Genomic DNA, 27,757 nt, shown 5'->3' on the forward strand with positions numbered 1-27,757 from the left:
GGGCTGAAGTAGCAAACCAGTTACTTCTAGCCTGTGAAAGAGGCTCTAACTAGACCACCAAAATCACAGATTCCCTACCCCTGCCCCCATACTGCCATGCCCAATTGTGCCTTTTGACACTAGTTCGCAATGCCTTGTCCCAAAGCACTCAACAGTCCAGTTTCCTTTTTGGAAAAATCAAATAACTTATCTAATAGAATTATAGTAAGCAGCAAATACTGAAAAGTAAAAGTAAAATGTTTTGCTGTATCCAGGATTTGAACTGCTTAAATTGAATCTGAGTAGTATAAATCTGAACCCACTATCATGGATGATACATATTTATTCCCATTTCACTCAAAAGTTAATTTCAGAAGAAGCAACCTCTTGGCTGAGTCTAATTTCTTATACATGGGAAATAGGTATCTGTTTTAATTTTCCTCTGAACAAGATAAATATCATTAAGCATTATAGCTTAAGAACTGATCTAGTATTACCAATACAGTATTTATCATATGTAATAATTTTTAGTCATATGCTCAATATTTTGAACATTACAAAACTGTTATCTTGAACTCTTTTTCTAATCTTCCCCTACTGTTTTTTTTTTTTTTAATAGTTATTCCTTCAAACTCCAGGTACCAGTATTCCTGAGAATACACCTTATGACAATCTTATGCACATACATGTAGATACTTTTTCGATTACACATAAACACCTAACACATTACATTCAACACATTTAAGGGCACCTTAAATGGAACAGATGCATACATCTGTAAAATCTCAATAGTCCCAGTATGAAAACATTCCCACTCTAAAAAGCCCTGCTTCTCAGAGTGGGGGCTTTTTTGCAAGGTACTTAGCTTACTGGAAAAGTTTCCAGCAGATTTCCATAACACTAGAGTGAAAGAGTCAGGCTAAAAGGCAGACAGGTCAGCATAATCATGTTCAAAACAGCCCGGTACTTTTTCAATACATATATAAAGGTATTTAGGATTCTTGTCAGATACTTGACAATCTTCTTTGACACCTTTACTTTTTAAATATTTGATACAATTATACATAGAGAATTTGAAACAAGAATCAAGACACTGGAACAAAGCACACACATATATAGAGACTCATATAGCCCAGACACTTATAATTACCAAACATAAGGCCTCTAACACTAATTTAGCAGCATAATTTTTAACAGCATAATTTTTAACAGGCAAAATACATCAGCTTAGAAAGAATCATAAAACCACTTATATGTATATTTCTGCACTTGAGAATTAACTCAGCATTAAGTGTCAATGTTCTGAAAATACTGTAAAACATAACATAAGCTTCTATTTTCTGAAACTTTAGATTTGAAATTTTTAATTTTGTCCATTGTCTTTAACTCACAGACAATGTTCATTCTCTTAGGAAATGGGACCAAAACCCCAAATTATATTTGAAAGTATAAATCACAGTATAAACGCCTATTTAATAAGCAATTCTAACAGAAAAATAATTTTCCTTTGTGATTTGGGTAGGTTTAGCAGGTCTCCTCTTTATATACATATACTTTCCAAAGCCAATACAGTCCAAGTTTAAGCACACAGAATGTTTTTTAAATTCATTGCAATGTAATCAAAATCTGTGTTTGACTTCAACTGGAGGACTAGAAAACACACACACACTCACACACCCCCTGCCATACCAATTTAGGTATGTATATGAGTTTTTATATGCTTAACAGTTATATAATAGTCTTCTAATGTAAACCGTTACAATTTTGAAATTCAATTTTGAACTATATGATAACAAGCCCTACTATAACATCAATAATACACTATAGATATGGCTTCTCAAGCCTTCTAAGTTTTATACTTTTTTTGAAGTAAGTGAACTTCAGGTTAAAGTAAAAGTCACAAGCTGACTGTGTCTAAGAAGAGATTGCTGACTTTATATTTTTTCTCATAAACTTAGATGCCTATAAGATCATAAGAATATTGAGAAGTTAACATTGAGAAGTTATCTTAGTGAACCCATTCTAACAACAATAGCCTTAATATCTGAAAATATGCCCTTGAAGGCAGGCACAGGATGCTGTAAGGAAAGTAATCACATTTTCCAATATCTCCTGATCTTGGCATTGTCGTAGTCAGGGCTAGAAGTAGGAATATCATCTCTTTCTAGCTATTATATTTACATTTCATTTTTATTGTAGTATAGGCTATTTCAGTTCTTCTTGATTCAGAATTATGTCTGATAATTTCTAGAATATTTTCTCTCTAATGTGATTGATTATAAAAGGAACGATCTTATAGCATTAGCATTTTGATTTACAACATTCAGTGAAAATGATAGTTGAAAAATAAATATTGAAAAGTCTACCACTCTAAAAATAGTATTTCTTTCCTTCTTCTGAATGGCTGTATTGTTGATCAAAACAAAAATGGCTGCAGGTTTACTTATTATTTAGTTTCTCAAACTAATATTTTCCCTATTTATTATTTTATGTAAATTCCTACTTGTATAGCCACCTGATTTAATATTTTTGAAACTATAAAAATAAACATTTGCATGAGATGTATAATGTGAATAACCTCAAAAAATTGCATTCTTTTTAGAGCATATTGTTTGTTAATATTCGTAAATAAGCATCTCTGTAATAGTATATATTTTTAACTGCTCAAGCCTTCTTGAATCATAAACAATTTGCAAATGGCTCTTTCCCCTTATTCATCCCTGGTTTTTATGGTCCTCACACAATGAAATCATCTTAGCCATTGATTTTTAAGACATGTTTATGAAACAAAATGAGCATTGGCAGTGAAATCTACTGACATTTCTGTCGCCCATTGGATATAAAGTGCTGTGTTTTCTTTTCCAAGCAAAAGTATTCAACTTTAAGTAAAGTGATCCCTCCCACATCTTGTCTAGACCTGCAACTCTTACAAGATACAGAACTAAACATGAGACTCATCTAGGTCTACACCAGTCTCCCCAAGCTCAGTGGGAGTAAAAGGGAACTGGCTGGCCAGCAGAGGGTTCTCCATGCCATTTTCCTCGCTGATGTGAAGGACAGTGTCTCCATGCTGGAGGAGGATGGACGTCTCAAGGCCTGAGAAGTCATCAGGGTCTGAAAGTTGAGTAGAGAGGGGGCTGTGTGCTGTCGCACCTTGTACTTCTGGGTCCTCCTTCTTTTCTCCTTCAGCAGGGAGGGTCTCACTCTATGATCAAAAGGACCATAACATCATGGAAAGGTAGGATGGGTGCCAGGGAAGAGTATAAAAAATGTTGTCTAGCTGTAACTAGACAAGGAATTACAAGGCTAGTTCCAATTCCAGGCTTTATTATATGTGAGATCTTATATGGCCCTTCCAACTTTCTAAGTCTCAGTTTTCTAACCTGTAGCATGAGGATTATTTTTTCCCTGCTTACCTTGTAAACTGTGAGGATAAAATAAGAATGGTGTTGCAATGCTTTTTAATCATTAAAGACTATGAAAATGTATGCAGTAATAATGCCCGTTAGGGTTCTTTAAATACCACACGAGAAGAAAGTGAGACCTATGGAAATTCATTTATAAAGATCAAAAGAAGAAAAAATATCACAACAATGACGAAAAAGATGAAAACAAGAAGTCCTTCTCATCTTTTAGGATACAGAAGGCTCTGTATTTAAAGGTATTTAAAGGCTTCATCTAAATTGGTAACTTCAGTTGAACTATCTTTAAACTATGTATTATTATGTACTGGTTTTCAATGGTTATTTTAACTGTGCAATATTTTCTTTTAGGTTTTTCATAATGAAGAATACCAACACTTCTTTTATTTTTTTCTTAAGTAAATGTATTCCTGGCCATATGCTATAGATTTTCTTTTTCATGATGATAGGAACATTGTCTGGCTAACAAAATGTTACAGACTCAGACTTAATTTATATGGAGTGACTTTGCATATCTAAATGGTTCCTAGATCTAAGTGGTCAGGGAGCAACCCTTGCCTGTTTCTCTAGCACCCATACCTGCTTGGAAGACAGGCTATGAAGATCAGCGACAACAATGGCCGGGGAAGACGTGAGGACTGGTTTGTCCATCCCTTCTGGTTTCCTCGATGGGGATGGGCTGCAGCCTTGTGGCTGGGCTGTGACAGGGAGTGTGTCTGTTGGGGCACCTGCTGGCTCTGGCTGAGCCTCAATGAAGGTCACAGATCGTTTCTGATCTGCTGTAGGTCAGAAGTAAAGCAGTAAATAGAGGGGAAATACGTTGGCAGTGTTTAATAATTAACTTTAACCAGTGTCTCTTGGCTTATCTTAGTAAAGACATTGCTGGTTTATTAATAGATGAGAGCATATTTAATTATTATGTACATATTTTGATGTCACCTTCTTATAAAGAGTAGGATTGGGGTAGAAAAATCATTGTTACATAAATGGACTAAAAACAAGATTTGTATAGAGCATTAGGTGAAGTTGGTCATCACTCATAACAACTGCCAACAGGACTTAAAAGGCCCTATTATTCATCATTTCTTTGTTTTCAGTAAGACATATAACACACCCAGTTCCTGGTTTGGATAGAGAAGACACAGCTTTCTATAGTCAAATCTCAGCATTCATGTTTACTTTGGACTCTTCCATTTCCTTGGGTTCATGGGGGTAAAGGTGGGGGTTGGGAAAGATGAGAATTAAAAAAGGCACTAAAGTTTTCTAGAAAATGTCTTCCCTTATCCTAGTGCTTTCTCAAAGCGGTGCTTGTCTGCATGAGCTCAGTTTCTGCAGCCCTTCCCAGCTGAGTTGGGCATCGTGTCAATGATACAATCAGAAGGGACATAGGAGGCCTCACCACATGGCTTTGTTTTAGGTTGAATGCTCCTCCGAGTGGTCGACAGCCGAGCCCCATGGCGGTTTCTGGGTTCAGTCTGAGTCTTCTGACGTGAGAGTAGAGGACGTCTTAGCTAAAAAGAATAGGCAGAATAAAGCAGGCAAGAAGAGTCTAACTGCCTGGGAGGAAACGCTATGCTAAGAGGATTCTGACGACGGCTTATTCCTTTCTGTATGGGTTTCTGTGGACTCTTATGGTTGTTCCTTGCATTTATAGCTGATTAAAATAGACTTTGTTCTGCGTATTTAACTACAGGTATTTGAGTCTGGCATCTCTTTTAACCAATCGTATCTCCTAATTATTACTTCTTTAGATATCCTAGGAACATTAATTAATATAATTTAAAACAGTCAATGTGAGCATGTCAGTGAATTTTAGGATACAAAACTAATGATTATTGCTTACATGTCAGCCTTTCTTCAGCTAAAAGTTGCAGCTCAACATATGCTAACTCTCAAGGAGAGGTTGAGGAAAAACCTGAGATGCTTGAAAGTGTCTGATCCAGATGCTGGAAAGTGTCCAAAAAAATGCTGGGATGCTCCCATCAAAGCACCAGTGCAAAGCCTCATCTAAATTTTTATTTACACCGTAACGTAAAGGAACCTGAACCTAAGGAAATCTGTAAAGATGATCTTTACTTTGATACCAGTTTTAACTTGAATCACTGATCTTGAAATGAGGGAGAAAGCACAACTATGTCTATGCCTCTATACAGAAAACAACTTTTTAACAAATCTTCCTCAGTGAGTAAGTTTGGCTGGGAAAGAAGGTGTCTGAATAGGAAACAAATAGAAGTATAGGTGCACTTATTTCACTAAGTAATCAACTTTGCTGATGTGGGCTAAAATAGAAGCTAAAAACTGATTGTTCAAGCACTTACCATGTTTTAAAGTTGCTCTGTACTGCTTATTTTGGGTGGGGAGAAGGCAAAATATAATCTTAATATGCACGGACGTTAAAAATTGAATAGAGCTTCCATTTTCTAGGATGACTCTCCTGCTGTTTCGGGCTCTGCTTACCTGCCTCAGGCCCCTCTTCCTCCCCAGCGGCTGCTGAATGAGGAGGTTCTGTTGGCCAGGTTCACTCTGCACACTTGCCACCCTGTCAAGCACCAACAGCGTTAGTGGACCTGGAGAGAATTCAGAAGACCACCCTCTGGTGGATGTTAGCCCAAATCACTTCTACGAAATAGTCACTTCAAAGATACCATTATCTTTGAAGGAAGGTTGGGAAAGAATCCCTGAAATGGGCGTTTTTGAAGATTTGGGAAAGAGGACGAGGCCTTATAGCCCCAAACTGCCAAAATTGAGATTCTGTTTTCCATCACTGATGCCATATCTATCATTCAACATAACATTGGTTTGATCACACCCTGGTTTGGAAGCCACCAAACAGTTTAAGATGTCATAGTCTAATCTCAATTTTTTTTTCCAGGGGGAGGGGAAAAAGTGGTGACAAACAAACACAAACAACTCTACCACATGGATGGGAACACCTTTTTTAAATTTTCAATTTAAATGAAAATAAGATGGATGAATATCAAACACATCAGACACAGAATCCATTTGGGTGAAGGGGTACATTCAACACATGTTTGCAGCCTGAAGTCTCTGTGACTACTGACTAAATGAATAGTCACATGGGCAGACAAGTGTTTTTTTAAAAATGGTTTTAGATTTAAAAGGCTGGCAAAATAATTAAGCTGTCAGTGGAACTCAGAAGATCAATGGATTAACATCAAGTAGTTGCACTCAAACATATTGTGCAATTTTAAAAGCAACAACCTGCTCCCCCCAAATTTACTGTGTATGTGTGTATTTTATGTGCAAAAATGAGTACTGGCACTGGTCACTATTTTAGTGTTGGGTGAAGCTGAAAATACTGTCATGGGCCCATGATCCTTTTTTCATTCCGCATGCATGTATAATAGGTGTTCATAATGGGTGTGGGGTGAAAAAAGAAAAGTACTGTGCCCCGGAGAACATTGTAATCTTGTGGACGATGCCAATGTGATTATTTGGTTAATGGGTAATTAATTTCTGCTTTGCCTTTGCAAAAGGAGAGTCATCTACAAATAATTTTTAGAGTAAAATATTCCACAGAGGAATCCAGAGTCAGCAACTGTCCAGGAAAAAGAGAGAAAGACTATACTCATTCATTTCCATATTTTTTAAAAATGAGCTATCTAAATACCTAGCTGCAGGTCTAGGGAGAGAAACTGGTGGCAAGGTGGACACAGATGTTTCCCCTGTTGTGTTGACAACTGGTTAATCATCACATGGCTGACACAGCTACATCTGTCAGTTTTTAAGTCTTATATTTCCACTGGAAGGAAATCAGTGATTCCCAAATGGAGTTCATCAAAGTTTTTACAAAATAAGGATGTAATTATATCATAATTATACCACTTGGGATACACAATACAAAATTCCACAGAGTCCCCCCAAACAAACGTTTTTTTTAAACTTTCTTGTTCTCCTAAATATCAAGTTCAAAAGATCAATGTACATTACTTTTATACATATATGACCTTGTACCATATATGACCTTACTACGATGACAGAAAATTACCCCAAAGGAACAATTCAATAAATTCTGATAAGCAATCCAGACTATGTTGCTGGCATGTTTGAAATGACATCTCCTTATTTATTATACATTTTAACGTGTCTTAAATTGGAAAGAGTATTCAATTACCATATACACAAAAGTAGAAACAAGGTTCTCCCAAATACCAAGCAAAGTTTTTTTTGGAATGGATTCTTCATTGACATCTAACTGTTACCTCAGTTCCCTTGGCCATAAAGGGAGGTTAATACTTACCATCTACCTCCCACTAAAGTAGAGAAAAACAGTTAGTTGATGTAAAATGGATTGAACATGAAAAGTAATGTATATAGCATGCTTCCTTGTTTTATATTTGATATTTGTAATGAGTTTATTGCTTTTAGAACTCTAAACGGAAGTGGGTAATAAAATGTTTTGAAAATAACTGGGCAGAGAAAATGAAATCGAGGCAGACAGAAACAATCGAAGAGACAAGTCCACTTGTCTCTTTTTATTCGATAATCTGAGATCGTGAGGAAAAAATGGTGCAAGAAAAGAAATACACGTTACTCAGGGAGTGTTAAATGTCAAAACATAATGAAAATTTCATGATGATTATTCCAAGGGAGGATCATAAGCATCAAATTTTCTCTATGGATAGAGAGGCTTATTTCTAAGAAATAGATAAAGTTTATAGCTTTAGTTATAGTAATTAGCTGTTCTATGTAAATGATATAGCATTTCATCAAGGGAATGCATACATCAAGGATGAAATTATAGAACATGCCCTTGGAGATATATTGCAGCTAAACTCCCCCCACAATGTAGTGCTAACATGTTAATATTTGGGATATCAAAGTCTGGCTTAATTGTGTGCAGTTAGGACACATTACTAATAAACAGCCAGAGAAGTTAATAATGGAAGTTATTTATGCAGGACACATCTCTTTTTCTCAGGTCTATATCAAGTTAGGGTTGCAAGGAAAATGTAGCGTCAATTTAGCTAATCTCCACCTCATGTAATATTTCAGTGATCTGTAGGATTTGCGATGTGTGATAGACTGTAGGTGTACAATACTAAAATCAACCAGGAGAAGACCAAGGCGTTGGCCCTACACACCTCTCCACAGAACACTGGTTTCCTGAGATTTTTAATCTTGGAAATGAGAAATGGCTGATTTCCACCATTTTGCTAAGAAAAAGGGCAAAACAATAAGGATGAAAGCACATAAGGCTTTCTAAATTGAAGCTAAAATCATGCTTTGCATTTTTGAGTCACTGAAAAACATTACAATGGCACACCATAACATGAGATTGTAGAGCAGTAAATGCACGTGGGGCTTGGCAGAACTGGTGTGACTCAACTGTCTACAAAAAAACAAAAACAACTTCCTCAGAATGGAAGGAAGTCATTTATAAGCTAGGGATATTTAGATAATGTTAGAAGGGCAATTTTGGCGCAAATTACCTCTTTTTCCTTGTTTCAGCATGATGGCCTGGATTGCAGCATATAAATATGTATCTTCTAATGGAATATATATCTAATAGTATTTTTTTTAAATGTATGATAGGCAAACAAGGGGCCATTCAATAATGCAATAAAAACTCATATCACTCATCTCAAATTACAAAAAAAGTACATAGATTGAAATATATTTCATAAATAAAAAAATTTAAGTGGAAGCACTGGGTGAGACTGGCATACAGAAAATGAATTAGTATTTTCATGGTTTTTAATCTGTATTTTTAGTTTCAGTTTTAATGTGGTTAGAGAAATCTAGAGGGAGAACACAAGACACAGCATAACCATTTACCCTGAATGATTTTCCCCTAATGGGACTGCGTAGAGTCAGCACCAAAGCAGCCATAAAGCACTTGCAGAGAACAGGGAATTCAACAGTAGACAAAAATCCTACTTTTCCTTTTCCCAGTAAATGGGTATTGTTTAAAATTTACTTAGCCTCCACACCTCCAATAAAATCTGTTTTAAATGCCATAGAATTTAGAGATTAGAGGCTGCAATCAGATTAAACAGGGGGAATAATCTGGATCTTAGATATCACGTAAGAACTGACTTAGCAATGACAAAGTACACACATGTGTATCACAACACACCTTTTGTTAGCCATTAATTCTCAGCTGCATAAAAAGGTTGTTTGAATATTTTTCTTTATACTTTCAGACTACTTGTCAAAATTTTTAAACTTTGAAAATGTGGATGATGATCATGAGATGTGTTCTACTGCATAGGTTATTTTTATTTTGTCTCACCCAGACTATACATCTTGTTCAAACTTGAGCCAAATTGTTTTTTTCCACTGTTATTAAAATTATCCTGATGAAATCAAATAACATTGTAATCTCTTTTTATTTTTCTTAGAATTTCTTGTCAGTTCCTGCCTTTCAAAATATTCTAACATGTCCCAACAAAATCTAATTCTCAAGTAGAAGCATACAGGCTTGAGTGGTTGAATAACCTTCTTTATGTCTATATTCTTTTGCAAAAAAAAAAAATATCGTCCATGATGTGTGTATCTGGGGAGAGCACAGGGCAGGAACATCTCCAATGAGTTTCTGTAACTATAAGAGCATCACTCTTAACAAAAGAGAATTCTTCCATAGAATATTATTACAACTTATTAATTTCTGGAAAAAAAAAGAGAATCTTTTCTCCATAGCATAGTGCTTCTAACAGGTTGATATTTCTTGTCATGAATCTTTAAAAAACAAAACAAAAAAACAGTAAACACAGGTTAACAAAATCCTAGAAGAAATTTTCAAAAGGTCTGCAAAATTATTTTTTTACTTCTATTCATTGGGTTATCCTAGTTATGCTGGTCTCTTCCTCACTAAGCCCTCAAACCAACTTGCCCATTTTTGTTTAAAATAAGTGCTCTTTCAAAAACAAATCCCCAGAAAGTTAACCATAATGTGGACGTTGGCAGGAGGAGCTGGGTTTATTACTTTCCCTTAGGCATGCTTTCTGATATCCTTTAAGCTTTGGCACCAGATTTTCCGTAGAACTACTTTGAGTGTATTTTAAGTCCTGAGTGCTCAGGTGTGTGCTAAATGTGATTTACAGTGTTAAGGCCTTACTGTTTCTTCAGGACTTGAAGAGTCTGCAGCATAAGGGAGTTTCGTGCCCAAAACAGAAAGCCTGGAAGTCAACTATAACAAGTATATATCCTATTTTATAAACCCACCTCTTATTAAATGCCGAAAGTTCCTCTCCTCCAAAGAGAACTTGGTGACATGATGGAGTTCAAGAGATACGATTTGCAGCATATGACAAAAGTGGATGTGCTACTGGCTGATGGAATGCCTCTGCTTTAATAGAATAATTTAGAATCTAAAGTGAATGCCTCATCTTCCAGTTTCTTAATGACCACAACTGAATGTGGGTGACTGGGTGACACCCAGAACTAAAACAGTAGTTACAGGAACAACAGATCAACAACGGTTGATCTAAAGTAATCATCAAAGTCCTGACATGACTGACTAATTCAGTTGTAGACAAAATCTATAGCTTTGGCTCTGAACCAGTCTCATGTAGCAGAACTTTGGGTTTATTCCCATTGACAATGGACCCAGGGCAGATTGGATGGTTTAGAGAACTCCAAATCAGTCATTTGAATGCTGAGCCTGCCAGAGAGGGCCAAATCGTTTGGAGAGTTTATAAAACTCCACTCAAACTCCTGCCTTCTCTCACCACCACCACCACCACCACCACCACCACCACCACCACCCCTCCCCCCCCCACATTATTTACTGAGCAAGAGCAGAATTTGACCTAATTAGAAAAGCCTGGGACAAAGTCGGCCAAATGGAAGACTGGTTTAACACTTTCTTTGCTCAGGAGGCCACTGAAATTATCTTCTAATCAAAGTTCTCCTGTCTCACATGTAATATTAAGCATTTAACAAATGCATTCTTTGAAAGCAGTGGTCACAGTGCTAGACTTGGTTCTGATCTCTTCAAACGCTCTGCACAATGAAGGGAAACCATCTTGAGGATTGCTGTTTTTTCTCATCCCGGAAGCTCTTGAAAATCGAATTAAGTCTGCACTCAGTGGCACTCCCACATTTACCAACAATAAGAGACTGATCTGTCAAGGCAAGGGCTAGCAAACACAATGAATGTCATGATTTATGGGTCCAGTAAAAAAAAAAAAAAAGAAAGAAAAGAAAAAAAAGATACACCTGGTGATGGACGAAATTTCCCATTTTCAATTGCAGAAGAAAATGTGAAATCTGAACAAGATGCGAAGAAAATAAAGGACAACCTGTCACAGGAACGGCCTCTCAACATTTCCTCATCTTTGTGATAAAGCAATAAACACGGGTATTTTGTACTCACTATATAATGCAAACCTGAAAGGGCATGTTTTCTCTTGAGATGAAACAAAGACACTCTTAGAATGAACAAGAAGCATTAGCCCTAATGAGGATTAGTTGAGAGGTGTGAATCAACAGCACAAGATTAGGAATGTTTGACGTGGTTTTTCTGAGTGTTAAAGGTGCAGTCCCCCTTTCTGAAGCTTTAAACCAGTAGCCAAGACATATTGTTTGCACTGTAAGACTTCTCTTACTTACCAAGAAATGTTTGTGTCTGCTATTTCATGGCAAGTTTTGGAGTCATCTTTGTGTTGGGACAGACATTCTTTATCTAAGTGTTTGAACAAGCTCCGATAATCGCCTGCCACATAGCATGATTTAAAGAGAGGGAATTATATAAATTGTATTGACATTGCTACTCTTAGTATAGCACCATTGTTTTCTTACCATGCATGGCATCAGCTAAAAGACCTGTTTCAAATCAATAAAGGTTGTCCTGATGATGGGGAGTTGAATTATTAATAATAGTCTTCTGAACAACGATTCTTAAGGAATATTGGTGTGAGAGGGAATGATTAGATGGGATCAATTTAATTTTGGCATATCAAATTTTAGACATCCATGGAACAAGGCCCTACAAGAACTCCACAGATTTTTCCCCCCTCTTTGTTTAGTAAGCTTTTTAGGCCATTAGTGATTGAGCTCCAAAACTGAAAATGAAGGAGGCTACACCTTTGACTTCCAGGCTTGTGTGTTCATGAGCAACAAAGGGCAAAGAATGGAGATAGATACCAAGACTGGGCAAGAGGAGACAGAGAGACAGAGGAGACAGGGACCAGCTAGCTTCCCAGCACAGACACCAATAGACAGGTAGCATTGACACTGTACCTAGAGAGGCTGCCCTCAGCGGCCAGGCCCTGGGAGTCATCGAGGACATTAGGTTCACTGCAGGAGGGGTAGGGAGATGAAGCATTTAGGGAAAGAAAATGCAAACGAAAGAAAAAGAAAAAAGGCATGCAACTTTCTGCTTCTAAGAACCAAAAATAAATAAATAAAGTTAACAGAACAAGGAAGAAAAAAGGAGACAGTCAACCATTTCACTTTGTGCTGGGTTTGTCAAGACATAGGACTCAAGGTAATGGGGGAGGAGGGACTTCGGATGAATACAACTCGGAGGAGTCATCTATTTACTGGTCAAGAGTCGGGGCTTAACATGAGCTCCAAATGGATACGTACGTGAGCTCTAAAATGCATTGCGGAATGAATCTGTACAAGATGAAACTATCACTCTGGTAAAATTTGGCTGGCTGGTTATTTTTAACCTGTCTTATGTACCTGATATTTCATTGACCAGGATACTGCTTCTTTCTTGTGTGTGGTGACATTATCACACGGAAACCACTTACCATGAATTACCACAACCAAACTCTTGGAACTGATGCCATTAAGAAAAGCAAAGAAAGAACCCAACTTCTACCACTAATTTTGTAATGAAAATGCAAGTAAACAAATGGAAGAAAAGTAACCCTGGAAAATCCACATGGAACTCCCATTTACCTCCTTACTCCATCCTCTATCGCCTGAATTGTAAATGCCAAAAGAAGAAACCTGTCAGGTTGGTGAAAGAATAATTAAACCATTTATCGATTTATTGGGATGCAGCTGATTTGGGGAGTTGTGAACAGAAACTGGGTCATACTTTCTTTCTTTCCTCCAGTGCCTAGTCTTGAGCTAAGCACTCACAAGGCACTCAATAAATACTTTTTAAACTGGATAGAATTCAACCATTTAGGAAATTGAGTGCTCGTCCCCAAAGAATTATTTAACTAATTGTACACCGTCAAAATAACCTCTGTCCCTTGAAAGAGGCTCCCTTTCCCTAATGTAATAGACATTATTGCCTTCACTAGCTTTCCAAAGTATGACTTACGTGCAAAGGGTTTAATTAGATTATTTTTCTGGATGCCTAGTATATCTATAATAGAACATTTTCTCCCTGGAAATGAGTTAACCCCTTAATGGATATGTACAAAGGGAATTAATAGCCTGTTTATTTTTAGGTAAATAACAACAACAACAAAAAACTCTCTATTTTAAGTTCCTACAATCCCTAATTTAAATAAAACCTTTAAATGAATTACCAGATAGTTTTATTTTATTCTTGATGGAAACTTGCACATTGCTAGCAATTAAAAGCAGTTACCAATATTAACTGCTTGCATGACTTTATGTCTTTTTTGGGACATTTTTATAATTTGGCTCTGATTTTGTTCACACATTTTATTTATAAGACCTCCTTTTCAAAGGTAAATTACCAAATGGTAGGTAAAAAATCTCTTACAATAATAGTAACCCTTACATATTATCAATTTTTTAAATAAATAGTACATAAAATATTGCTTTCTTTGCAAGTACACAATTTATGTATTAATCATCTTTTATCATTTCCCCCTATTTTTTGATATTCTCCAAAGTTAGGCCTTCTGTTACAAATTTTATTCCATCTGTATAGTTTATGAACTATTTGCTAAAGAATTTCAGTACAAGGTAATTATTTCCGCACATAAACTGATTTTATCTGAATGTTAGAATATGCCCTGATTTTCATTATTTTTCATGTATAAATTATACCACATTGAATATATAGGTATTAAAAATAAATAACAAACTAGAAAAAAAAGATAATTCTTTGAAATAATTCAGTTCCTCAAGTAAAAATATCATTGGCTCTGAAATAAATAATGTTTTGACCTTTATGTCAGATCATTTTCTATATATGTGACATTTTTTATGTATATTCCTAGGGAGCAGAGAACGCCAAAGAAAATATTTTAAAGGGTGTAGTCAGGGAATAATAGAACTATAGATAGAGAAGTTACTTTAACAATGGTTTTAGCCAACCTCCTCATTTCACAGAGGAGAAAACTATGGGCTGTACTTAAATGACCTACACAAGATCACACATGGTGGCACAGGCCCTTTTCTGCTTGGTTAAGCATCACTACCTCCAACTAAATACTGATGACATACCAGAAGTCTAACCTTCACCAAATATATCAAGCTAGTACTATATACTTGCCAGGTACTCATTATTAGCTTAGATAATGATATACCTGAAATACAAGAATGTCATTTGAAAGTAGAAGACCAGGTATCTATTTATGGAAAATTTTAAAGGAGAAACAATGCTTGGAGGGCCTGCACAACCCTAGTTGGAAAGTCTTTTGTTGAATGGTCTACTTAAAAACGTTAATTATTTGCTTCTCTTTCGGCCATTTTGGAATAACAAGTGAATTGTCAGAATTTCTACCTTCCCCCACATGAAGAGTATAAGACATCCGTGGCTTTTTACCTCTGGCTGGGTAACATGCCCACCTCAGCCTGAGGTGTAGACATGCTAGGGACGTGGCTGGAGAACCTCCTCCTTCCAATGGTACTCAGGAGGTAAGCTTCTTGTTCACTTACCACACTGGGCATGCTTACAGAGTCGTCTGAAAGGGGCAAAAGAATGGAGTGTTATAAAACTATGACATTGATCAGAAAACCCAAACCAAATTTGTACTTGGGTTCCCTCCTTGGCTTGAATACAAAATTAGGGCAGTCTCTAAAGCTAAATTACCATTTGTCCCTTTGTATAGATTAAAAATGAAGACCTTTGGGGTCTTAAGAAACACCTTCCTTATTTGTATAAAAATGGAGATTGTAACAGCTTAGCCTCTAGGGTTATTGAACATTGTCACCTTGAGAATGTAAATAGAACAGCAAGTTTAAGTGACTGCTTATTCCATTTTGGTGAGGGAAACAGCTGCAAGAAAACGTCATGTATGTATCTCATCTTTTAAAAAAAAAGACCTTTGGTGTCTTAGATTTTAATCTGAATCAAGGAATGAATAAAAATTCTTCATGTCCACACATCTCCCATTCTCAAAGAGGCTTCATGAAATACATGTAAACTTCTTATCTATCTTTATAAGATTATTTGTGAAAGTCAAGGGGCAGCTGCAAATTAAAAATTTCAGAAAAACTGGAATATATTTTTTAAAACATCCCAGGAATAGTTCAATAAGGAGCTTTGTTTTCGAATGAGTGAAATAACTTTTTCTTTAATATTCAAATACTATATTCAGTACATTTAACGATTTTTAGACTGCTGAGGGAAAGACTGTTTCAGATATTTTTGGAAAAATATTAAAAAAAAACTGTATGGTTCAGAAATAAATGCTTATTTTAACCTAAATTTTAAGTTTTAAGCATGTAGCCTTGTTTTCTCCATAGATGCAGAAATCAATGTATCCATATAAAAGTTAACTTTAGCACAATATTTGTGATAAGGTGACTTTGTTTTAAGTGAACTAATGTTTGTTGCTGAGCAGTAAACATATTTTGATTAACATAGGGTTTTGGTGAACTTTTGCTACCATTTAAGGTTATCTGGCGCCATTTATTTAAAATACCCCAAGGGGTCATATTTGTAACGAAACATTTCAAACCAAAAAGGTGAATATGAAAAGTTCTAGAAATTTTAATTTGTTATATAACGACTGATTTAAAGTTGATTCTTGTTATGGAATGAATGTTTTTAGGTGGGTTCACAGAGAAGCAAAAAGCAAACATGCCTTAAAAATTATGAGAAATGTGGTAGGGAAGATTAAGCTATTTCTACAAAGACTTTTCTCACATACCATTGATTTTCCCCCCTTATTCAAACTGATTTAACACTTACTCCCTCAATATTTGTTTGGTGATTAATCAGGTGAATACCTCCCATTCACCCTTTTGTTAAGGGTTCTGTATAGAAAATGTTTGTCACCTCCTCTACAAGACCTCTAAGATCTTAGAGGGAGAAAACATATCTTTCTCTTATTTTCTTGCTCCTCGTCTTATTCCTCCCAAGTCTTAATAGAGGTGTGATGACTGAATGGGAAAATGGCTTAAGTCAAAGCAGTCAACCAACTAGTTTTCGTATACTGCCTCATATAAATTAATACACACCCACATCACAATCACACTACAACATTTGTTAGCAGCTCTGTTTTCATTGGGATGGTTGTGATGTCTGAGAGCAGAAATATTAGCAAACAATTGCATAGTTGTCAGTGTATAAGTGTGTTGGCATTTGGTTAAAGATTGGTTATATCTTCTCTATATTTTCCTCTAGCTCCTTTTTACTGGCTAGGTCAGGTACTTATCCCTAAGGTTACCTGCAAAATATAATTAGCTCTACTAAAAATAGGTTGTATCCTTTCCCTTCATTAAAAACAAACAAACAAACAAACAAAAAGCTATTGAGACTATCTCATCCATTAAAGAAAAATAGATATTACTTTAAGTTCTGAACTATAATTAGGACTTAATGGATATTCAAACTGCTTATCCTTGTCTCTGTTATTTTGTTTTCGTGGTCAAAACAAGTCAGACAGAGAAAGACAAATACCATGATGATTTCACTTATATGTGGGACCTAAAAAAACAAAATAAACAAGCAAACAAAACAGAAATAAACTCATAGCTACAGAGAACATTTTGATGGTTGACAGATGGGAAGAGTGAAAAGGGGAAGGGATTAAGATGTACAAATTGCCAGTTATAAAAACAATCACAGGGATGTAAAATATAGCATAGGGAATATAGTCAATAATACTGTAACACTATGTGTTGTGTCAGATGGGTATTAGACTTATCGGGGTGAGCACTTTGTAAGTTGTATAAATGTCTAATCACTATGTTGTACACCTGAAACTAATATAATATTGTATGTCAACTGTAACTGAAAAATTTAAAAAAAGATTTTTCAAGATTTCCCTAATATGACCAGGGTGATTTAGAAATAAGTATGTCCGTTGGGTGCAGGATAATATGATTATCACTTTGTTATCTAACCCTGAAACTAAATCTGGAAACGCTACTAGTAAGTGTTTTGAAAAAGGATTTTATTTCTTTCCCTCGCCTACACATCCAACTGTAGTAGGGTATTGAAATGCTTTCATTCATCTTAGTTAAGTAAAATTCTAACCTCAACTCCCATGTCTTCCATTTAATTTAGTTCAGAGTGGGGCTTTTTGTTGTTGTTGTTGTTGTTGTTTTTTAGGTATGGAGGGTCTCTGAGTGAAGCTCTAGATTTTGTTTTCATTCTTAAGGCATTGGCAGCACATTTTGTTATAAATGTTCTATCGAGTTTCATTAAAACACGTGGAAAATAATCAATGCAACTTAAAAACATTAATAGTGGTATTTAATGGAAACTTTCATCTTTTACTTAAAACCTACTTCCTCATTTTATAACCCTAAATCTTAAGCACATGTAGTAGAAGCTCCTGGGTTGCTAGAAAGAGTCTTAACTCAAATTTGGGTTATATTCCCTCAAGACAGCCTGCTGGTTCATGTTCTAGATAGCATAAGCCAACTGGTCTTTTCTGAGTCCTGATCATAAGCATTACTCACTTTTCCTTGCCCAATGGGATCACATAAGTGCTAATCAGCTCTCTAAGCAAGACAGCTAAGAGAAAGGGGAATAAACACTTTCCTTAATTACTTAAGCACAATTTGAGTGAGAGTTAGTGGAAAAGGTTGAATATACTGGGGGTGCCAGAAACATGTATACAAGTGGACACTTTGGTCAACGTTACTCAAGCAGTAGTTCGCCGTAATCAGAAGTGTCTAGATGCTGATGGTAACCACTTTGAGCACCGCTTGTCATTGCAGAAGTCAAACGTGACTTGTATTCATCTTTGATTATTGGTATATATTGAGTAGTACAATTTTAATGTAGTTTTCGTTTCTTAAAATGTGCATACATTTTTTTTTGGCACCCTCTGTATAAGAGCAAAGAAAATTTAGGGGTCTTTAAAAATTTACTTTTTGTCTGAGTTCCTTCCAAATGACCAAGGATATCAAGGAATTTATAGAATAGCAGGCAGTAGGAATCAGAGAATCAGTCACAATTCCATTTTAAATCCTTTTTATAAAATGACCAGGGGATCAGAACTGAAAAAAGTTGGAAAGGCAGAAATCCTTCCCAAGCCCTCATTCGCATGGCCTAGCTGAGTCGCACATGCGTCCCACCCTCTCCCCCGTTGCCTGCTGGATTTTGTGGGATGACCTACTTTCCTCATCCTCCTCATCAGTCCGACTCAGGGTGTCCTGTGAAGCCTGCTGGGAGGGCTCACTGTCCTGCTCCCAGACCGTGCCAGTGCCCGTGTTGGAGCGGGACATGGTGGCCAGGCTCAGGCGGTACGCAGAGGTGGAAGTGCCAACGGTACTGATGGATGTCTTCCCTTGGTAGGCTGGGGGGATTGAGAGAACAAAGGAAATCCATGGGAGGATCTTGAAAGAAAACAAGTGTTTGCTTCAAATGCCTCCTTGACCACTTGTACTTTTAAAGAAAGATCAGTTAAATGGGGTGTCCCAGATAAATGATCTTTAGGACAGAGTAGCAAATGGAAGTGAGAATGTTAAAAAACAAAACAAGAAGATGACGAATTGGCCATTGATATACTTATAAACTGAACAGTGGGAGCATGAGATCTCTACCAGTGTAAAACGCTTTGACATTGCTTCTTCTCTCAATGCTTTTCCATTTCATTTTCTAAGGCTGGTAGAATGAAAATCAATTTTGACATGAATTACAGCTTTCAAGTTGGCAGATTTTACTGAGAAATATATGCTGCCTATAGAAGTAATAAATACATTTTCTGATAGGAACCTCCCCATCAAAATCAGAATACATAATAAAAACTGTGCTCCCATTCTCCTTTTCTGGAAATCACAATTAATAAAATACCCCCTGGGTTCTATGTCAGATTATTTTATTATAAAGCAGAATATTTGAATGGCTCTGTGGAAATTGCCCCAAATTGTACGTAACAAAAGTTTTTTGTCTTTAATACATTGCAGGCATCAATAAAAGAAAAAAGCCACACATATTATATTCTACTTATGGGTAATGACTGCCCTCTAATGGCAGATGGTAATTTATTTTCCTTTCTCAGTAATCTGTTAACGTAATCGTAAAAAGTAAAGGCATTCCCAAAGAAAATCTTGTCAATTATGTAAACCAAGTACCTCCTCATCTGCCAGTTCTGATTCAATCCCCTTTCCCTCCAATCTGTGAAAAGTTAAAGGCTTTATAATCAATCATACAGACCTGCTTTTAAGTCCCCTCACTGTTGTCACTGTCAGGTGTGTAAGTTACTTCTCCTCTATTGAATCTGTTTCCTCATTTTATAAATGGAATTTCAGTTATGCACCTGGCAGGTATTTGTGTGGATTAAATAAAATAACACCTATGAAATCATCTACCATATAATAGGTGCTCAGTGAATGGGAGTCCTCTTTCTCCTTTTCAAAAAAAAAAAAAAATTTCAGGCAAGAATTTAAAATACTTTCTTTCCAGTTAAATATTCAAGAAAGAGCTTAACTACGGAAATGAAAATTGTAGAAGATGTTTAGAAAAGGAGTAAAATTAAATTCAGATGATACTCCCTTGATTTGTTTTGTTGTTGACAGTGATCACATGGTCTTAGGTACCTGAGTATCGGAATAGCTAACTTGCACATGGTTCCAAAAAGAGGGGTAACCTGGACAAGGGCATTCCCTGCAGGTGGAAAATGCCATTGGTCAAACCCATTGAAAAAACCCAATGCACACTCACCTGATCCACTATGAACAGCCTCTTTTAGAATTTTTAGTTCACTGTTGAACTCGGCAATGAGGGAGCTCTTACACAGAGGGCGTGGAATGAAGCGCCGCTCCAGCTGGTCAGCAATATGTTGCCGGGCAGAAAGCTCTTCATGATTCTCTGCGGGTTGGGCCAGAAGCTGGAAGGAAGGCAGAGATGCTCAGGTCCTTAATTTTCCCATCTGTGAAATGGACTACTTATTGTACCTATGTCATAAGTGGTTGTGAGGATTACATGAGGTAATGCGTATGAAGTTTTTAGAAGAGTGCTTTAAACAGGAAGTGCTTAATCGATACATTGCTTTGAATCATGCCCCAGGAAATCAGGGGATGAAAAGAATTAAAGGACGGGTGAATACTGAGGGTCTCAGAGGGAAAAAAAAAAAGTGCTTTAACTATCTTATCTTTTTCACGTTCATTTAAAATCAGATCTCAGTCATGCCACTAAAGAAAGAACATTTTCCACTGGGTCCATCTTTTTTGGGGGGATGAGGGGAGGAGGTGAGTGGGGAGAAGGCAAAGTTCTATAGACTGGGAAGGTACTTCTAACATGAAATTTTATCCTCTAGGATATATTTTTGAGCTGTTTCCTCACCAAGCTTGGTATTAACGAATTTGCTGTAGTGAGTCCCATGAGTACTGCTGCAGTAATACTGCCTTAATCTGGAAAGCAGCACATATGTGGGGCTTGTCACCTCTGGGAGGAGACGTCCACAACACACCTTGCATTGGATGAAAGGGCGCAAGAGCACGAAGATGGGTATTCGGGTCCGCACGATGAAGTCCAGGAAGTCCCACAGGGCCAGGCCTCCCACCTTTCGCAGGGCCATTTCCTTCACCTGGAGGCTTAGCCAGTACCACTGGCTTCCCAGCTGCCTCTCAAAGCAGACGAGAATCACCTTCAGCGCTTCACACCAGGAAGAGAGGACCGTGAGCCTGCAGACTTGTACCTCAAGGAACCCAGCCCACGCCCAGCTGCCCACACCCTCAGCCCTTTCTGCATCAGAACATTGACTAAATTTCTAAACTCTCTCCATGGTTCCAAAAACTTACATGTACTCCTGAGCAAGAGTGTTCTGATAGCAAGACAAAAATTTGTGTGGTGAACATGTTTTGATTCTGATTAGGAGAATACAAATACCTTTCCTAGGTATATTTAACTGCTATTTTGGAAAATGCAGAGCAAATCAGTTTATAGAATTGAAAGGAAATATGTTATAAACATGATGTGTAGCTAGTATTTTGCTTTCCAAAATTTTTATCATGGTGGCTTTATGGTAATACCAGCATATCACTGACATCCTAAACTGCAACGTGGGTGTTTTAAAATATTGTTTTTCTTTTAAGCATAGAAATAATATAGTCTTGTTATTAAAAGTAAAATCAAACCACGCATAAATGTACAACTAAAAGCAAAGTGATTCCCTTTCCCAGCTCCCTTTAGGATCCCACCTAAACTGCTCCCCAGAGGTAACCAGTAGGTGTGTTTGAGTATATCCTTCCAGATAAAATAACACCTTCCCACTTCCCCCCACACTCTTATTGCATATTATGTCTATTACTAAACCCTGTTTGATTTCTTTTACAATATCTCTTTCTTCCCAGATTCTGGCAGCCATGTCACAATCTACTTTTCTCTTTCTTATTTTTTTTTTCCAGGAAGCAGATTTCCCAACCAGTGTGTCACGGCAAACCAGAATATTGTAAAGATGTGATATCAAAGGTTAGCAGGAGCTTCCTCTGCCACCCCAGCTCTCCCCACAGAGTCTGCCATGAAACAGTCAAGGGAACCTGGGCCTTATGGGGCCCATCTTAAGGTCCATCTCAGCAACTAAAAGACACACACAAATCCAACTCCCTAAAGTCCTCAAGAGTCACACATGCCTTTACCACTTAGGGCACTTCCAGGGGAAAACCATGCCACATGACACAGAAAGAGAGATGTTGTAAAATTCTTCTTTACCCATCTCCCTCCACAAAATATCACTTTTCTTAGCAATCACTCATCTCAATTCCTCTCCCTCAACTAAACAAACAAATGAACAAAAAGCAACACTCCTCTTTCTCTACCCTGATCCTGGTGACATTTGTACTGTTATGTGCCCGTTAGCCTTCTCTGGGTTTCTGCCATCCTGCTTTCTACTTTCACCTCTATCAGCACAACACACTCACAGGATAACAAAGGGCTCAAGAATAGGGACTCTGGTACCAGGTGGCTTGGATTTGAGATTTGGCTCTGCCACTGTTAACTGTGTGACTAGGTAAGTGACTCAACTTTTCTGGGCTTTAGGTGCTTCACTCCGAAAATGAGAAGAACATTTACTTCTTAGAGTTGTTGTGAGGTTCAGTGTGATGATGATGTCAAGTATAGAAAACACCACTTAGTGTACAGTAATGCTCAAAATAAATGTGAAAATAAATGTAAAATAGAGGTCCAGTAGCTTGGCTGACCAAAGGATCCGCCTTCATTAAAGAGGCAGAAAGTAGAGAGAACTAAAAATAGTTACTTGTCTAGTGTTTTTTCCTATCTTTGTGTTACATGTGAAACCCTTTTTCTCCATTATCCTCTGTGCAACCCCAAACCTCATGCAAGGCTTTGTCCAAGAGACAAGGCCCAGACAGACACTGTTACAAAAATAACCAAGTAATTTAGGCATCACAGATATGAACGTACTTTGTTTTCTTGGCATATGTTTACTGAAAGAAACCAGACTCTTGCAAGGGGGATGCTTTTTACTCAAATGGCTTCTTGAAATACTTTTGTGATTGAGGTTTTTTAAAATATTTTTTGAGTCAAAGTGGAACATAAATAAGCACTATGTATCCGAGATCGGACAATTCAGTTCTCCAACTTTCCGCAAGATGGAAAGTTCGCGGACTTAATTGTCAGACCTCGTATACATATACATACACATGCCTACATACACATACATATAATTCATATATACATATATAATACATACATACATACATACATACATATATATATAGAGAGAGAGAGAGAGAGAGACAGACAGACAGAGAGAGACAGAGAGACAGAGAGAGAGAGAGGAGACAGTGGAGAGTGTACCCACCCAAGTATGCTGCTTGGCTGGTGGACTCTGCCAGCCCTTCCCTGCGCAAGTCTTTCCCTGCATCCCCGGGAGTGGAGCAGTGGGCGGGGGAGCTCTCCACCATGAAGTTCTTGCTCCTGGATGTGCTAATAATCCGCGGAGGCAACAGCACGTTAATGACCGTCTGTAGTAGCAGCTGCACCTCGGGCTGCTCCAGCCATGGGCTATCTGAGGGGCAGAGTTCGGAAAGGGGAAGCGGCAAGGAAAGCTAGTCACGAGGCAGACTTTCCACATCAGACACAGAAAAATCCAGCTCTCTTTCCAATTCCAAACTAGAACACTCTAGAAATGCAGTGTTTTCCCCACCAAGCACAGCGCCTCCTCTAGACAATAGCGGTGTTTTCTCCATAGTCAGCACCCAAGGACTTGTGTTCTTAGCCACATCTCCCGCTGACCATTTCCATCTCCTTTGTTTTTCTGCTCAGATACTCATAACGTACTGTCTTTACATCTGATATAAACTTTTCCTAAAAGAAAAATCCCCCAAGAAGGAAGAGTAATGAAAATATATTGGAATTTAATGGCAGTGGCAGGATTTATGCTAAACCCAGTGGTGGAAGGTTATAAAGTCCATTCTCCTGTCAATTCACCTCATATTGTACTTCAATTAATACCAGTTTGTTAACTGAAACAAAGGACCCCTGAGTTTTGCTGTACTAAAATGATTTTAAATAGAATGCATCTTCCAAGAAGTGGAGCAGAGAAACTCTTGACCCAGGGTAGCTAAGCTGAAAAGAAAGACAAAAATCTATTTCCTAGTGTAACCCTGTTTAAATCAATCAGACTGACTTCAGTGATGGCCTTCAAGGGAAAAGGAAAGAGAAATAAAAGCCTGACATTTAAGAAAACACAACAATGATACATTTCCTGTAGTTAAATTAATCAGACCTTTGCTTCCAGATCCTACTGTGAGCACAAATGGGATGAGTAGATTTAAAAGCATTCCCTCCCTTCGCTCTTGATTGGTGAATGGGGAGATCACATGGCTTAAAGGGAAATCTTCTTTTAAAGCCTGTGCAGCAATGATAGAGAAAAAGATTAATTGACCCCCACACCCATTCAGTATGTTTGTTTTAACACAGCATGATGGAGACCGTGACTCCCTGCTGGCTGCTCCTGCAAACTATGAGTTCAATTGTCATCTGTGCAGCACACACGATTCACTCAAAACTGATACTTTACCATTTGCTTGACATAATTGAGAGCTAAATACCTAAAAAACATCAATGTCTTGAATATTAAATGAAAAATTATGGTCTCTGATACAAAACCATCCACATTTCCCCATTCATTTTCTCCATGCGCCCACCAATAAACATTTTAGAGGCAAAAGGAAAGGAAGAAAATGAGAAATTGCCATTGTTCCATTTGGGAGTTATTTAAAAGTTCTCTGACCCCTACATAAGGCCTACTCCAAATCAGAAAGCAATAGGCAATACAGAGAGAAAGAAATGACCTCTGTGCACAGGTTACTAAAATGTATCTCTTTAGGGATGTGATTCCTTTGCTTCTGCTTGATAGCCACAGGTCTTGCTTAATTTATTTTCTGTCACCTACCCATTCTCTGGATGATGGACCACCAAGCGTGTTTGTCAGATAATGGATGGATCTATTATCCATTTACATCAGTTGTATACTTCCCATTGGTCACAGAGCTTTCTGATGATTCACCACACTCTAAAATTACACCCAGGGGAATTGGCATTCTGCACTTTTTGCTTTGGGAAAGATTATTTCAATTTTAAGAAATAAAATAATTGGGAGAATAAAGGAAAAATCACCCACAATAGTCAACCCACAATCATTAAAGAAAATTAAAATATTCAAAGTCTCGTAATAACATTTGAAAAGAATTTTATATTGTAATTCTTTCTGCAAATAATTTAAAACCAGACTTTGAATATTGCTGTCTTTTAATTAATACTTATGAGCTGATTATCTGTAAACCATTATTTTCCTAAGGTATCTGCATACATTTTACATGACTGAAGTGGTTCCCAAGGTTGTGGCAGGACTAAATGACTCTGCTATTTTTGAGATCTCAAGAAGAATTACAGAAGCACAACTTAGGGCCAAGCTCAGGGCTGAAGCTCCAAACCTGTAAAAGTTTGGAGATGTTTACACTTCTGTTTCACAGATTTTGCCCAGCCTTTGCAGAAAACAAAAAGAGAACACCGTGATCTGGTGCCTCAACCAGCAACTTAATGAGCGTGACAAACAGGTAAGGCAGTCACACCTGTATCTGCAATGCTACAAGCCGGACAACAGCTGTGCTGAAGGGCAGAGGTGGTGAGAGATAAGGGCTGAGATGAAGAAGGGGTAATCCATCAGCAACACTGGAAGGTCCTACCACTCCCATCACCTGAAATACAAACAAAGCACATGACCAGCCTTGACTATTGCAATTTCATGCAACCGTAGTAAGGGAGTCTCAGTTAATAATAATAATAATAATAATAATGATACTACTACTACTAATAATAATAATTTGAAGGTTGGGCATGTTACTTTCAATCTGTTCTCGTTGCCTTCTTCTCAAGGCACGTAATGTCTGGAGTCAGATCAAACATTACACTGGATTCAGCCAAGGTTTTGTAGAATGTTGTTTATAGCTAACTATGTAAATAATGAGAGATGAACCAGAAACTATTCTAATCAGGAGACTGGACACACTTGTAGACTCAAAGGAATGTAGTCAAGATACTTTGATGGAGTAAATGCTGACAACAATGATGATGGCAACAGCTCTATTTGCACTAGGCATTCCAACTACAGATTTATTGCTCAACTAGTTAAGCAGCAGATCCTATTCAATGAAATGCTCTAACATGGTTTCCACATCGTACAAAACCTTGTTGAGACCAGACTCTAGATATTACATAAATGATAATTTTTTTCTTCTTCACGTAAATTCTAGACTGGCCAACTCATAGTGTCATTTTGCACTAAAACAGGAAAAAAAAAAATCCTCTTTGCATTTTAAACTCTCCCACCCTAGACTACATCAACTTCTAGCCAATTGTGTAGTCTCCGCCACCCCACTCTCCAACTGGCAGCCCTCAACTCTCAGCGCAACTTGAAGAGGTGAATTGTCAAAGTAGTGCGTGGGAAGCAGCACACCGTGTAGGGATGAATCCCTGGGTCTCCCCACGTACCACCTTGAAATACACCTCACTATTTTCAATGTCACCTGAGCGGTCTGTTTTCATGGGTAGGTGGGGCACAAAGTGGTTGACCTGTAAATCTTCGATTCAGAGAAGTCAAAAGCAGAGTTAAATTTTGCAAAATTTCATAAGATTGCCACTTGGCTACTCACCAGATTGACACAGACATTGATCAGTGACCTAAGGTGAGGCAGGAAGGATATGATTGGCTGCCTCTGAAGTGTCAAACAAACCCCTTCAATCAAATTGCTGGCAGGCTCCCACTCAACCTGTCGCCTGGAATACAATATAGGAGCCATTAGCAGCTTGGCTCCCTTCTGGAGACCGGTCTGAAACAAGTGATTGAGACAGTGATTCTGACGCCATCTAAGACAGGATGGGAGTCTGAGACAACAAAGTGCTTCACACGGGATGAAATTTACCCATGTTGTTCCAAAAGTACAGAGCACACTGGGAAAGGAAGAAGATACTGAAAACGTGGCAGAGGCACTCCTGCCCCACTCGACTAATGAGACAAAATCTATTGAAGAAAAAACAGAGATGATGAATGGGTTGCATTTTAAGTCCTCTGGTTTTAACTTTGAGAGAGGGGATGAGACTACCATTTCAGGAAACCCATCACATGGGTAATTACTCCCATGGAACTAATCTGACCCCAGGCTGCATTTCTGAAATCTACTTAATCCAACTACAGTTGATCTCATCAGCTTTTAAACCAGACTACAACTAATTGGATTTATGTGGCTTAACACCTGCCAAAAAGATCACATTACAAAAAAATAGTCTATTTAAAGTGTTCTTTCTTTGCCTCCTAAGAAGTGATATTTTTTTGGCTACTTTCTTCAGTAGTTTAACCCAATTAGATGAACATGGGATTTTCTGTAATAAAAGTCAGTCCTGTAATTGTCTCAATACCACAACAGTCATCTTTGTGGCCCCCAAATAAACAGGTTGGCCTTTACTGATAGCAATACTATTTCCAAATACTATACTGGAAATAATTTCTCAGCTTGTATTTCCTACCAAAATGAAATATCTGCAATGACAAAATGGAAATGTTCATTAACGGGTATATATTGACATT

General features: G+C 37.5%; 1 protein-coding gene across 14 annotated transcripts in view; it reads right to left on the reverse strand.

Moving 5' to 3' along the window:
• Positions 1 to 593: 593 nt before the first annotated feature.
• UNC80 (unc-80 homolog, NALCN channel complex subunit) overlaps positions 594 to 27,757 on the reverse strand; it is a 187,430-nt gene continuing 160,266 nt past the window's right edge. For 10 of the 14 annotated variants that reach the window (XM_033111946.1, XM_033111945.1, XM_033111944.1 and 7 more), the window contains 13 exons: positions 26,826 to 26,949; positions 25,746 to 25,871; positions 24,398 to 24,521; positions 23,471 to 23,677; positions 21,119 to 21,303; positions 20,371 to 20,536; positions 18,824 to 19,003; positions 15,073 to 15,211; positions 12,609 to 12,665; positions 5,859 to 5,940; positions 4,801 to 4,912; positions 3,981 to 4,180; positions 594 to 3,184 (listed from right to left, as the gene is read on the reverse strand). In XM_033111946.1, the coding sequence (XP_032967837.1) occupies positions 2,921 to 3,184; positions 3,981 to 4,180; positions 4,801 to 4,912; positions 5,859 to 5,940; positions 12,609 to 12,665; positions 15,073 to 15,211; positions 18,824 to 19,003; positions 20,371 to 20,536; positions 21,119 to 21,303; positions 23,471 to 23,677; positions 24,398 to 24,521; positions 25,746 to 25,871; positions 26,826 to 26,949 (1,966 nt within the window). In that variant the 3' untranslated portion in view covers positions 594 to 2,920. The remainder of the gene's footprint in view (positions 3,185 to 3,980; positions 4,181 to 4,800; positions 4,913 to 5,858; positions 5,941 to 12,608; positions 12,666 to 15,072; positions 15,212 to 18,823; positions 19,004 to 20,370; positions 20,537 to 21,118; positions 21,304 to 23,470; positions 23,678 to 24,397; positions 24,522 to 25,745; positions 25,872 to 26,825; positions 26,950 to 27,757) is intronic. The other 4 variants (XM_033111948.1, XM_033111954.1, XM_033111943.1 and 1 more) reach the window with 3 other exon arrangements.

Source organism: Rhinolophus ferrumequinum, chromosome 8 (genome assembly GCF_004115265.2).
Source record: "Rhinolophus ferrumequinum isolate MPI-CBG mRhiFer1 chromosome 8, mRhiFer1_v1.p, whole genome shotgun sequence".
Classification (NCBI taxonomy): Eukaryota; Metazoa; Chordata; class Mammalia; order Chiroptera; family Rhinolophidae; genus Rhinolophus; species Rhinolophus ferrumequinum.